Genomic DNA, 13,632 nt, shown 5'->3' on the forward strand with positions numbered 1-13,632 from the left:
CTAGAAACAGTGCTGATGTGCCAATCCCAGAGCAACATGTCATTTATTTTCTGTTTGAACCTTATTGCAATGACACAAGTGATGGGAATAAATGTGCTAATATGCTGAACTCATAACAGCACTCTGTTTACTTTTTTTTGTTAGAAATGTATTGAAATGTCACAAATAATTTCATTAAAGGGGTTGTAAAGGTAAATGTTTTTTCACCTTAAGGCATTCTATGCCTTAAGGTGAAAAAACATCTCAGACTGCCGGCGCCCAGAGTCCCCCCGTTTTTACGTGACCCCTCGAAAGTCCCGCGCTCGCCCCTGCCGTCCTTTCGCCGCTCAGCCTGGCCGCTGATTGGCTAGAGTGGATGGATTGAAAGCAGCGCTGCTGTCAATCACATCCAATGACGCAGCGCGCCAGGGTGGGGCCGTGTGATACAGCGAGCGGCTATAGCCGCCGGCTGTATCACGGGAGCGTGCCCGCAGGTGCTTCTCACCATGCAAGGGAGCTTGCATGAACGTGAGAAGTACCTGCAGGAGGAAGCAGAGACAGCCGCTGAGGGACCCCAGAAGACCAGGTTCGGGGTCACTCTGTGCAAAACGAGCTGTACAGTGGAGGTAAGTATAACGTTTGTTATTTTTATTTTTTTATTATTTATTTACTTTACAATCCCTTTAAGTTCCATTCACACAGTGGAGTTTATTTGCATCACAACCTGCTGCACTGGATAAAAGTACTGCATGCATGTATGCAACACAGTGATATGAAGTGCCCTCACAGGGAACAAGGCTTTTTGCCTTGTCTTTTTTACGCTGGGTCTACACTGGGAAAGGCCACCTAGTTCCAGTACACCTGATGTAAATGAGGTCTAATGAAAATACAGTTGCATGCAAGCCATCACTTAATTTATTTACAATGAAGACACATGTACAATAGAATAACAAGCAGAGGCACATATTAATCTTCTTCATGAAACACGTAAGTGCTACTTCAACTTCCATGGTATTATGTTTATTTGCATTCATTTGTTAAACCCACTAAGCACAGGCTGCATGAGGTGAATAAAGCCTGCATTCCATTTTTTATCATCTCATCATTAACAACACAAAAAAGCTTTTCTCGCCATTAGCTTATCTTATCGCCAGCAATAGTCAAAATATAAAACATTTGCTCTATGCTGACTCTAGACACTGGAGCCATGCAAGGGAGAATCAGATGGGCAAAGGTAATCATAAAGTCATAAAAATTCACTAACTCTGCAATTTCTAGCATCTGTGAAGATTTTTTTTTTCACATAGATGTCTACAAATCCTCTAATAAAGATATTCATTTAATTTTAGAGACTTTTGCTCTGTGCCACTAAACCATATACTATAAATAATTAGGAAAGCAGGACAAATAGTACTAGTGTACAGTAACCTGTCACAACCAATGAGATTGCACCTTGACTACGTGGCTACATGCCTGCATAACTAGGGGTGCCTATAAACAGTCGCTGATTTCAAGCATCACTTGCCATAATTGGACTGTTTCTTACATCCTTGAGGTCTCACAAGACACTTAATATCACAGCTTTTACAACAACTTTTCCAACTTGATGGAAATCAGCCCAGATACTTTACTCTTCAATGTCAGAAAGAATCTTCCAGGAACCCAGCATATTTCTCAAGAATAAGCAATTATCTCCATGCCCAACATTCTCAGACACCTTACCTAATCATCTCTAGCCATTCCTAATCCAAATAGTTATATTATTGCCCTTCAAGATCACCACAAACATGATTTTCATGTTTTCAAACTATTTAGAATAAATTTTTTCTATACAGTGGGGAAAATAATGTTTTGACCCCCTACAGTTTTTGTAAGTTATCCCACTTACAAAAAAACGAAGAGTCTATAATTTTTATCATAGGTGTATTTTAAGGCCCCTTTCACACTGGGGCGGTGCGGCCGTCGGCGGTAAAGCGCCGCTATTTTTTGCAGCGCTTAACCGTCGTTTTAGCGGTGGTCTGCGGGCGCTAGCGGGGTGGTTTTAACCCCCGCTAGCGGCCGAAAAAGGGTTAAAACCACCCGCAAAGCGCCGCTGCAGCGGCGCTTTGCCGGCGGTATTGCCACGCTGTCCCATTGATTTCAATGGGTAGGAGCGGTTTAGGAGCGGTGAATACACCACTCCTTCACCGCTCCAAAGATGCGGCTAGCAGGACTTTTTTCACCGTCCTGCCAGCGCACTGCTTCAGTGTGAAAGCCCTCCGGCTTTCACACTGGAGTGAAAGGGGCTGGTTTTTTCAGGTGCTACACAGGCGCTATTTTTAGCGCTGTAATGCCTGAAAACTGCCCCGGTGTGAAAGGGGCCTAAATGAGAGACAGAATATCAACCAAAAATCCTGAAAAAAACAGTGATGGACAAAGTCTTGTAGGCAAGCACAGAGGTAAAACATTTCTTGTAGCTGGTTACCAGGTTTGCACACATCTCAAGAGGGATTTTGGTCCACTCTTCTTTACAGATCTTCTCTAAAGTTTCTTGGCTTTCGCTTGGCAACTCGAAATTTCAGCTACCTTCATGCATTTTCTATAGGATTAACCTCCCTGGCGGTATTCCCGAGTCTGGCTCGGGGTGCAATTTCAGAACCAAAAGCGATGACCCCGAGCCAGAATCTGGACCTCGGGATCGCATCGCAGGATCCAGGAAGAGCTTACTTACCTTGTCCCCTGGATCCTGCAATGTCTCCCCGCAGTGTGAGCGGCTCGTCCTCCACTCGATTCATCATGGAGCTGAGCTCCGTTCCCTGCGAGCATTGCGACGCACGGGGACGGAGAACGTCGCCAAATTCAAAAAGTGAAACACACACTATACATACAGTATACTTAATCTTGCAGATTACCTTACTGTATGTAATTATTTCACATCCCTTTTGTCACTCTATGACCCTAATGTGCTTCCTCTTGAGCCACTCCTTTGTTGTCTTGGCGGTATGTTTTGGGTCATTGTCATGCTGGAAGACCCATCCAAATCCATCTTCAGTTTTCTGGCTGAGGAAAGAAGGTTCTCATCCAGGATTTTACAATACATGGCCCTGTCCATTGGCCCCTCAATGCAACAAAGTCAGCCTGTACCTTTAGCAGAGAAACGGCCCCAAAGCATAATGTTTCCACCTCCATACTTGACTGTAGGGATGGTGTTCTTAGGGTCATCCTCAGCATTTTTCTCCAAACACGGCAAGTCGAGTTAATGCCTTAGATCCAAGTTTTTGTCTCATCTGACTACAGCACTTTCTCCCAATCCTTCTCTGAATCCTTTGGATGTTCATTGGCAAACTTCAGATGGGCCTGTACCTGTGCCTTATTGAGGAGGGGGACCTTGCAGGAGTGCAGGATTTCAATCCATGGCAGTGTATTTTGTTACCAAGGGTTTGTTTGGTGTCTGTGGTCCCAACTGCCTTGAGATCATTCACAAGCTCCTCCCTTGTAGCTCTGGGCTAATCCCTCACTTTTCCCATGATCATCCGTACCCCATTAAGCAAAATCTTGCATGGAGCTGCAGACCGAAGGCGATTGATGGTTATTTTGTTTTTTTTCCATTTGCAAATAATAGCTCCAACAGTTGTTTCCTTCTCAGTAAGCTTCTTTCTGATGGTCTTGTAGCCCATTCCAGCCTTGTACAGGTCTACAATCTTGTCCCCGATGTCCTTTGACAGCTCTTTGGTCTTGCCCATGATGGTGAGGGTAGAATAAAAGAAAGATACTTTAGCCAGTCTGTGAGAGCCAGAATTATTGTTGGTTGGTAGGGGATCAAATATTTATTTTACTCACTGAACTCAATTTATAACATTTGTATCGTGTTTTTTTCTGGATTTTTATTTGATATTCTGTCTCGGTCACTTAAAATACACCTATGATAACAATTATAGACACTTCATTTCTTTGTAAGTGGGCAGAGGATCAAATAATTATTTAGGCTGATTTAAGGAGTTGGGAATCTTCACACAATAAATTTTGTAAATATTCACTGCATATGCAATCATATGCAGAAGAAAGAAGTAAACAATAATTTGCTTTTAACATTTTTGAATAATTAAAATAAAATAAATTGGTTCTAAAGTCAACATCATTTTTTACCTTGAGGTAGAAGTACAGCCAAAACTGGTTTGGCTGTACTTCTCCTGTGGATCACAGGAGTGCAGTTTGTTCTGCACTCCTGTGACCCATTTTTAGCAGACAGCGGGCTGAAGCCCTCTATCGGCTGACGTCACAGAGCCAGTCCAGGCTTGGGAAAGATTGCAACCATATGGTCAGGATCCACCCAGAACCCTGGACCAGCAACTGGTTCCCACCCCTTCCATAGTCCAGCACGCCAGTTAGTGCAGGGAGACAGAGCAGACAGCGGTGACTGACAGTCACCAGCTCTCTGCTCAGGCAGCACTGAGAACTGAGCAATCGATGGTGTTTGAACTTTTGTTTCTTAGTGTTCAAGCCAGCGGGGAACAGATGCAGCATTGGACCAATGCTGCATCCACCTAGGTAAGTACGATTCTTGAAAGAAAAATCCTATTCTTATCTTTTAATGCATTCCCTGCATTAGGGGAAAAAACTCCCAACTAACTGTTCCCCCTGGGCCTCCCAAAAACTTACCTGAGTCCTGTCAGCAGTTAAGCAATGTGCCTGGCAGCGGGTCTTCTACCTTCACTTCTGGGTCTCACAGGAGACTCAGGCAGCAGTGGGAGCCATTGGTGACAGTCAAATCCTATAAGGAGGGAGTGAGGGCGTAGCCAAGTGGCTCTGTATATGTTTATAGATGCACACAGTGGCTCGGAAGTACACCTGCACAATTTGCCCGCTAGCACACAGTTTCTATGGGGGTACCTGCAAAAATGGAGGAGCGCAGAGTGCCATTGGGGGACTCCAGAAGAGAAGGTAAGGGATCTCTCTGTGCAAAACCATTTAAATAAAAAGAATGAGGCTTTACTATCACTATACTATCAGTGAATATTCATGCAATGGGGGTTGATGTACCAAAACTGGTGAGTGCAAAATCTGGTGCAGCTCTGCATAGAAAACAATCAGCTTCCAGTGTTTTTTTTGTCAAAGCTTTATTGAACAAGGTTAAATTACATGCTGATTGGCTACCACTCAGAGCTGCACCAGATTTTGCACTCTCCAGTTTCAGTAAATCAACCCAATTTATTTATCATCAACTTTAGTAAATCAGCCAATCATATTGTTGGTGACCATTGTCCCCAGAGAGAAAGTGAGGGAAATTCTTTCCAATGAAGACAAGGACAAAATAAAAACCAAACCCTTCCTCTTTTAGTCCAAAAACAAACACATTTTGTCTGCAGTTCCACTTGAAAATTGCACTTTTTTCTTTCTGTGTCTTATTAAATAGTTGTAAATAAAGATGAAGAAAAAACTTTTTTTCACTAACAGTCAGTTTTTAAATCTTTGTTTATCTTTGCAACGGCTGATTCTCTTGTGGAATAAAGCACAACTTCTAGAGCAATGTAAGTTCCGGTGAAGTGATATTGTGCAGCATGTTGGGCAGAGGTGGTGTGCTGTGCTGCTTAATACAGTAGCTGGTTTGTGTTTGCTGTAACTGTTCACCTGCTTGCCTTCAAGTTCTTTTGACACTTGTACACTTATTGGTTAATTATTGTTTTTGCGTTGATTATTGTATCACCTTTTATGGTTTGCAGTTCCCCTTGTGTGATGTTGGATTTTTTGTTTTTATACTTTGTGAGTCTTTTTTAATGATATCCAATTTTATTTTATTTTTATTGGCCACTAACTGTTTTATTGCTCTTAAAATGCAGTACCACAGCCTCCAACTATAACTCATCAGTCACCAAAACATTACATTGTGGATCCAAGAGAGAATATTGTGATTCAGTGTGAAGCCAAAGGAAAGCCACCACCAAGGTATGTTTTCACACAGTGCTCCGCTGTATGCACAGAGATCAAGTGAGATACAATCATGGCTGGTGAAATTGTGGATGCGCTTTACTGTCTCTGACATACAGACATTTACTGGAGCTAAATGTTCAAAGGAAGTGGTGTGTCATTTTCATATACTTTATTCATATAGGTCAAGGTTTTTCAGCAAGGGTTTCATGGAACCCCAGGGTTCCTCCAGAGGTTACTAGGGGTTCCTTGAGCAATTAACAATTTCTGCCTCTCCGATAAGTTTCCTCTCACACCATTGATCTTTTAGCTATCTTTAGGGGGGTAATTCTACCCAATGGCCTCGAGTGTAAGGAGCATTCTTCCCACTGACCAGCACATTAATGTTTCATGAATTGTAGATCTAGTAAATATTTGCAGGGGTTCTTTGAGACCAAAAGGTTATGTTCATGGTTTCTCTGTGTCGAAAAGATAGAGAAAGGCTAATATATAGTAGGTGTCAAAAGGGGGCATTTATTATATATTTCTAACACCTGCCAATAGCTTCCTGGCTGTGGAAGCTGTATTGAGCTGAGCAGTTTAGCACACACCAACACTCACTAATGCCGTGTATAAACGACCAGACTTTTCGATGGACTAGGTCCGACGGAACGAATCCATCGGACAATTTGATCATGTGTGGGCTCCATCAGACCTTTGCTGTCCAAAAATCTGACAGACTTTAGAAATAGAACATGTTTCAAATTTTTCCAATGAACTAGAGTCTGGTCGAAAAATTCATTAGTGTGTATGTTAGTCTGATGGACAAAAACAGACGCTAGGGCAGCTATTGGGTACTGGCTATGAACTTCCTTATTCTAGTCTGGTCGTACATCATCACGTTCAAATCCATTGGACTTTGGTGTGATTGTGTGTGGCCAAGTCCGTTCATTCGGAAAGTCAGTCGGAACTCCACCGAAAGTCCGTCGGGAAGACCGTCGGACCTAGTCCGTCGAAAAATGTGCTCTTGTGTATGCGGCATAAGTGTTTACACACTGCTCTGAGCCTCTGACCTGCATCAGGTTCCCTAGTCTCACTAATGCCGCGTACACACGGTCGAACTGTTTGACGTACTTAGTCCGTCATACAATCCGACGGACAATCCGTCGTACTTTCCACTGAACGGACTTGACCACACACGGATACACAAACAGTCCGTCAAAAGCTTGCGCGATGACGTGTACAGCACGTACGACGGGACTAGAAATAGGAAATCCAAGACACAGCAAAGCACCCTTCCGCCGTGTAAATCCTTTCTGGGCATGCGCCATTCTTAGTCCGTCGAACTAGCATACTGACGACCGTATTGTCCACTGAAACCAAAGTATGACGGACAGATTTTTGGAAAAACCGAAAATCTTAGTACTCCGGACTGCACGCTGAAAAAGTCAGCTGAAGCCCACACACGAGCGGATTGTCCACTGAAATGTGTTTTAACGGACTAAGTACGTCAAACAGTTCGACCGTGTGTACGCGGCATAACTTTACTTGATATCCTCTGTTGGTCTTCATCCTGGAGAATTTTTGAAAACTAGGTTGAATGGCATCTGAAAGCATTCAAGTGCTTATCATGTTTATTGTCAACATGGCCTTGATGTCCATAATATAGCATCATATTATTGTATTCTTACTGGGATATAACCCAATCTTATATCAATTGAGTATTTTTGGGTCTCTTCATTTACAGGCATCTCTAATGTGAGAAAGAATCATTAACAATGCTACAACAAAAGCTATAATCAAAATTCTATATTGCAAAACCCCGTGGGGCGATCATCTGGTTCTCTGTGCAGGCCACACTTATACACTTGTCTCAGAGAGGTAATGCTATTGGAAGGATATCATGCAGTTGTGAGTGAGGGCCCCATTCGCTTCTATTACTATAGAGCAATATGACAGATAAAAAAAATGGGCATATGCCATGGAATAGGCTTTTGCCTTTTATAGAGATTGGGGGGCTTTATACATCTGGCTTTCATAGATTGAAGGATAGGAGTCAGTGCGTGATATCAACAGTGGTCTATATCTGTCTCTTTATATCTGTCCCTACTAAGTAATATACATCAAAGATTCCTATGCATGTATAACACGACTGATTGATAGTCTGCTCTGCCAGATGTCCTTACCACTACAACAGAGGCATCATATCAATTGGCATATTTCTGTTTTATGGATGTGCACTTACTGTGGTCTACATTAATTGTGCATGTTTTGTCAGGAGTTTAGTTATCACATTACATCCAGTATCAATCTCAGTATCATCAAGGATATCAGCTTATGAGTGTCCATATTATTTTCTTCATTTTTCTGTTATATATTTATGGATTGCACCATAAAGAGTTTGCACAAGCTGTTTTTTTTTTTTACCTAAAAACACATTTGAGAGTGTTTAAGAAGCTAACATATACAACTACCGGTAATGATATACCATCTATGGACCCTGATGTGAGCTCAATTCTCTGAGTAGAATCCACTTTGCTATGAGTTTGGAGATGGATGCTTATGTATATTTATATTGGTGGACACCCTGGGACAGGCATTGTACTGAGTTTTGGAAATGATTTGCTGGATGACCATAGTGATTGCTTTCTTTTACATGACACCTATTATATATGTATATTTATGCAAAGCCCTGCATTAAGTCCCTTAAATATGTTTTCTGACTACGTAATATAGAATTTAAACTACACAGTGGATAATTATTGCAGTACTGTTGTCATTTGGATATGTTTTTCAGATGGGAGATGCATATGCATGAGACCCACTAGTGTTTATACTTCGCTATGTGGCCTATCCTTATAATGCACCTGGAGTCCTTCATAGATAGAATGTAAAATAATAAAATATATAGTTGGGTTTAATGGATTGTTACATTTAGCACTGTGTAATATATGAGCCCAACAGTTTACCCTGTTCACCCATTGAAACCAATTAGATTTAAGCTTAATTTGGTCAGATCATTAAGTTTTTTTTTTTTTCTGATTGGTCAATGTGGATTACTGAGCTTGGAACACTGTAATAAATCTACTACGAAATATTTTAGAAAGTACAGATGATTTTATATTGCAAAGGGTCAATACAGACTAAAGTATATATTGAATAACGTTTAACTCTATATGTCAGTTTGATTAATGTGGGAGATAGGTCATTACGTATACTTATCTGTTTCTGCAGGCAATTTCAGCCACATCCTTGTACAGGTAGAGATTAATCAGTCTATGGAAAACCAAAGAATTTTAAATAGTATCTAAACCAAAGTCATAAACATAATATATATTGCCGCTTTGTTGATGTTGTGGCTGCATTACCTGTTGCAGTGCCCGTGTCACCTCCTAGGAGCTCATATGGAAACACAAGCATTCCAAGTTATCTTCTGGTAACTACTAACTTCAAAGGTGCGCAAAACCAAAATCTCAGTAATAAACATATATAATAATACATCAAAATACTTGGTAAAGTGTCCATCACAGAACATATAATTGAAACTTGTACAAGATAAAAAGAGTAAGCTTTAAAAAACATATATTCAAGTCCACTTGTAGAATTTTAGAAATAAATAAAAATCCATGCGTAATAGTCTAAAACCAACTTGAAATCAGTATGCCACTTCCCTTACCAAATTGTAATGATCTCCAAATTATACAGTCATGGCCGAAATTGTTGGCACCCCAGAATTTATTCCAGAAAATCAAGTATTTCTCACAGAAAAGTATTGCAGTAACACATGTTTTGCTATACACATGTTTACTCCCTTTGTGTGTATTGGAACAAAACAAAAAAAGGGAGGGAAAAAAGCAAATTGGACATAATTTCCCCTCAAAACTCCAAAAATGGGCTTTTCCTAACAGCAATTTTAAGATCTCTCCATAGGTGTTCAATGGGATTTAGATCTGGACTCATTGCTGGCCACTTTAGAACTCTCCAGCGCTTTGTTGCCATCCATTTCTGGGTGCTTTTTGACATGTGTTTGGGGTCATTGTCCTACTGGAAGACCCAAGATCTCAGACGCAAACCCAGCTTTCTGACACTGGGCTCTACAGTGCGACCCAAAATCCTTTGGTAATCCTCAGATTTCATGATGCTTTACACACATTCAAGGCACTCAGTGCCAGAGGCAGCAAAACAACCCCAAAACATCATTGAACCTCCACCATATTTCACTGTAGGTACTGTGTTCTTTTCTTTGTAGGCTTCATTCCGTTTTTGGTAAACAGTAGAATGATGTGCTTTGCCAAAAAGCTCTATCTTGGTCTCATCTATCCACAAGACGTTTCCCATAAGGATTTTGGCTTACTGAAGTACATTTTGGCAAACTGTAGTCTTGCTTTTTTATGTCTGTGTCAGCAGTGGGGTCCTCCTGGGTCTCCTGCTATAGCGTTTCATTTCATTTAAATGTTGACGGATAGTTCGCGCTGACACTGATACTCCCTGAGCCTGCAAGACAGCTTGAATTTCTTTGGAACCTGTTTGGGGCTGCTTATCCACCATCTGGACTATCCTGCATTGCAACCTTTCATACATTTTTCTTTTCCGTCCATGCCCAGAGAGGTTAGCTACAGTGCCATGAGTTGCAACCTTCTTGATAACGTTGCGCACTGTGGACAAAGGCAAATCTAGATCTCTGTAGATGGACTTGTAACCTTGAGATTGTTGATATTTTTCCACAGTTTTGGTTCTCAAGTCCTCAGACAGTGCTCTTCTCCTCTTTCTGTTCATGCTTAGTATGGCATGCACAAACACACAATGCAAAGACTAAGTGAACTTCTCTCCTTTTTATCTGCTTTCAGGTGTGATTTTTTTATATTGCCCACACCTGTTACTGCCCCGGGTGAGTTTAAAGGAGCATCACATGCTTGAAACAATCTTATTTATCCACAATTTTGAAAGGGTGCCAAGAATTTTGATTAGCCCATTTTTGGAGTTTTGAGGGGAAATTATGTCCAATTTGCTTTTTTTCCTCCCTTTTTTGTTTTGTTCCAATACATACAAAGGGAATAAACATGTGTATAGCAAAGCATGTGTTACTGCAATACCTTTCTGTGAAAAATACTTGATTTTGTGGAAAAACTTCTGGGGTGCCAACTAGGGATGCACCGAAATTTCGGCCGCCGAAACATATCGGCCGAAAATGGTGTTTTCGACAAAATGCCGAAAGGAAAATCTTGCCGATAATGGGGCCGAAAATGGGGGCGGGGTCTTGCAGGGCTCCGCCCCCTGGTGCCGCCCATTGCACGGGTGTTTTCCTTGTCCGTCCCCAGTCCTCTATCCTCCTTTCATCCCGCCCGACAGTGCGGTGATCTCCGTGTGTCACGGAGCTGTGCATTGAATTGCCCGGGCGGCTGCAGTAACAATGTCCCGCCTCCTGTGACAGACGGTACACTGATCCAATGGCGGGACATTGAATCAGCGTGACGTGATTACAGGAGGCGGGACATTGTTACTGCAGCCGCCCGGGCAATTCAATGCACAGCTCCGTGACAAACGGAGATCACCGCTCTGATCCGGGCATGGGTAAGGCTGCATTTAGTCACTGGCAAGCTGCATGAGGAGGAAAGAGTGTGCCCATGGCAAGCATTGCAGAGTTTTGTCCGCAGCTAAATCACACGTTTTTTGTGCCCACAGTGCTGCTGCATCCAAAAGTAATTTGTTTGCCTCTGAAACTATCCACCTCTGGCCACTTGTGTGAATGTAGCCATGCTATATAACACCAGGTCACAGGACAAAGGCTGTACTCCCTTTATTGACCATATAATAAAAAATAATAATAATCTTGATTTTGACCCAGCTAGGTTTTTATCTCCATGTGATGGAATGGGGAAGGGTTAAGTTATTGCTAGTAGAGGTAACGATATGAGCATTCCCAATAGAAGTCTGTTGGAACGGAACCAGGTAGCTTGCTTGGGGCCAGTTCACACCAGATGCAGTTCCGTGTGTTTTTTTTTTTTTTGCACAAAATGCATGCACAGTGTTTTCCATGTCTTCCAATGGCTCTAGTTCACACCATGCAGTCAGTTTCCGCACCGGTAACTGACTGCATGGTGTGAACTACAGCCATTGGAATACATGGAAAACACTGTGCATGTATTTTTATCAGGCAGGCTGCATCTGAGGGGAATCGGTGAGGCTGCTTTGATCTCCTGTACCATGCCTGCAGTCTCTGACCATCTCCTGTACCATGCCTGCAGTCTCTGACCATCTCCTGTACCATGCCTGCAGTCTCTGACCATCTCCTGTACCATGCCTGCAGTCTCTGACCATCTCCTGTACCATGCCTGCAGTCTCTGACCATCTCCTGTACCATGCCTGCAGTCTGACCATCTCCTGTACCATGCCTGCAGTCTCTGACCATCTCCTGTACCATGCCTGCAGTCTCTGACCATCTCCTGTATTATGTCTGCAGTCTCTGACCATCTCCTGTATTATGTCTGCAGTCTCTGACCATCTCCTGTATTATGTCTGCAGTCTCTGACCATCTCCTGTATTATGTCTGCAGTCTCCGACCATCTCCTGTACCATGCCTGCAGTCTCTGACCATCTCCTGCACCATGCCTGCAGTCTCTGACCATCTCCTGTACCATGCCTGCAGTCTCTGACCATCTCCTGTACCATGCCTGCAGTCTCTGACCACCTCCTGTACCATGCCTGCAGTCTCTGACCATCTCCTGCACCATGCCTGCAGTCTCTGACCATCTCCTTTACTATGCCTGCAGTCTCTGACCATCTCCTTTACTATGCCTGCAGTCTCTGACCATCTGCTGTATGAAAATATTTTTTAAAAACAGTCATTTTCGGTATCGGTGCTGTTTCGGTATCGGTTTCGGTTTTCGGCCTAGTGTATTTTTCATTTTCGGTATCGGTTTCGGCACCAAAAAACCCATTCGGTGCACCCCTAGTGCCAACAATTTCGGCCATGACTCTAAGCATGACCACCAAATGGAATACCGCAGATTCCAGAGTCTCCATTGTCCTCCACTGGTTATCTAAAGACCACTACTCAGAATAAGGATACATGGAGGAATGAGCAAAGGACTATAGAGTAGTATTGCTTAAAACCGCTTCATTTATTAAAAGCAAATATACTCACAAATAAACAAAATTGGAGAACATCAGCAGGTCTGTAACATCATAGGCCACTGGTGAGGCTTACTCTGTTATCATGTACAAGCTTCAGTTATATGTTTTGTGATGGACACTTTATGATATTGTATGCAGTTGTATGATTATGTATGATTTATTACTGAATTACGTATATTTTGGTTTTACGCACTGTTGAAGTAGTTATGATTGAAGTATTTATATATGATTGATTACTGAGTTACTGATATTTTGTGTACTTTTGGAGTCGTCATTTTTAGATTTTGCTTGTGTCCAGAATATATAAGTGCAGCATCACCCTTTTGCACCAAGCGTGCAATTATTTTTGGGTTATATTGTAGTCTGGATAAGTAAACTAGCATGGGTGGCAACCATGGCTGTCTGTCTAGATAAAAGAGAGAAAAAAAAACGAATGCAGCCACAGCATCTGAGAACTGGTTAGCTGCAATATATTAAATGCTCAACTGTCTGTGCCTAATACTGAACCAACTTCTGTTAAATCGGAGCTCCACCTTAGTGAAGATGCCGGAGCCTGCACCCAGACCCCATTGACGGCATGGTTTGGGGTGCCGACATCATAGGCTCCCTGGACAGGTAAGTCTCTTTATATTAAAA

The 13,632-nt window shown here is 42.3% G+C and overlaps 1 protein-coding gene across 27 annotated transcripts in view; it reads left to right on the forward strand.

The window, feature by feature from the left end:
• Positions 1-13,632, forward strand: part of NRCAM (neuronal cell adhesion molecule) — a 286,030-nt gene that overhangs the window by 167,666 nt on the left and 104,732 nt on the right. For 18 of the 27 annotated variants that reach the window (XM_077472151.1, XM_077472158.1, XM_077472165.1 and 15 more), the window contains 2 exons: positions 5,469-5,486; positions 5,796-5,901. In XM_077472151.1, the coding sequence (XP_077328277.1) occupies positions 5,469-5,486; positions 5,796-5,901 (124 nt within the window). The remainder of the gene's footprint in view (positions 1-5,468; positions 5,487-5,795; positions 5,902-13,632) is intronic. The other 9 variants (XM_077472155.1, XM_077472160.1, XM_077472162.1 and 6 more) reach the window with 1 other exon arrangement.

This window comes from Lithobates pipiens, unplaced genomic scaffold (assembly GCF_037356315.1).
Source record: "Lithobates pipiens isolate NorthernLeopardFrog02 unplaced genomic scaffold, aLitPip1_a1.2 Scaffold_8, whole genome shotgun sequence".
Lineage (NCBI taxonomy): Eukaryota > Metazoa > Chordata > Amphibia > Anura > Ranidae > Lithobates > Lithobates pipiens.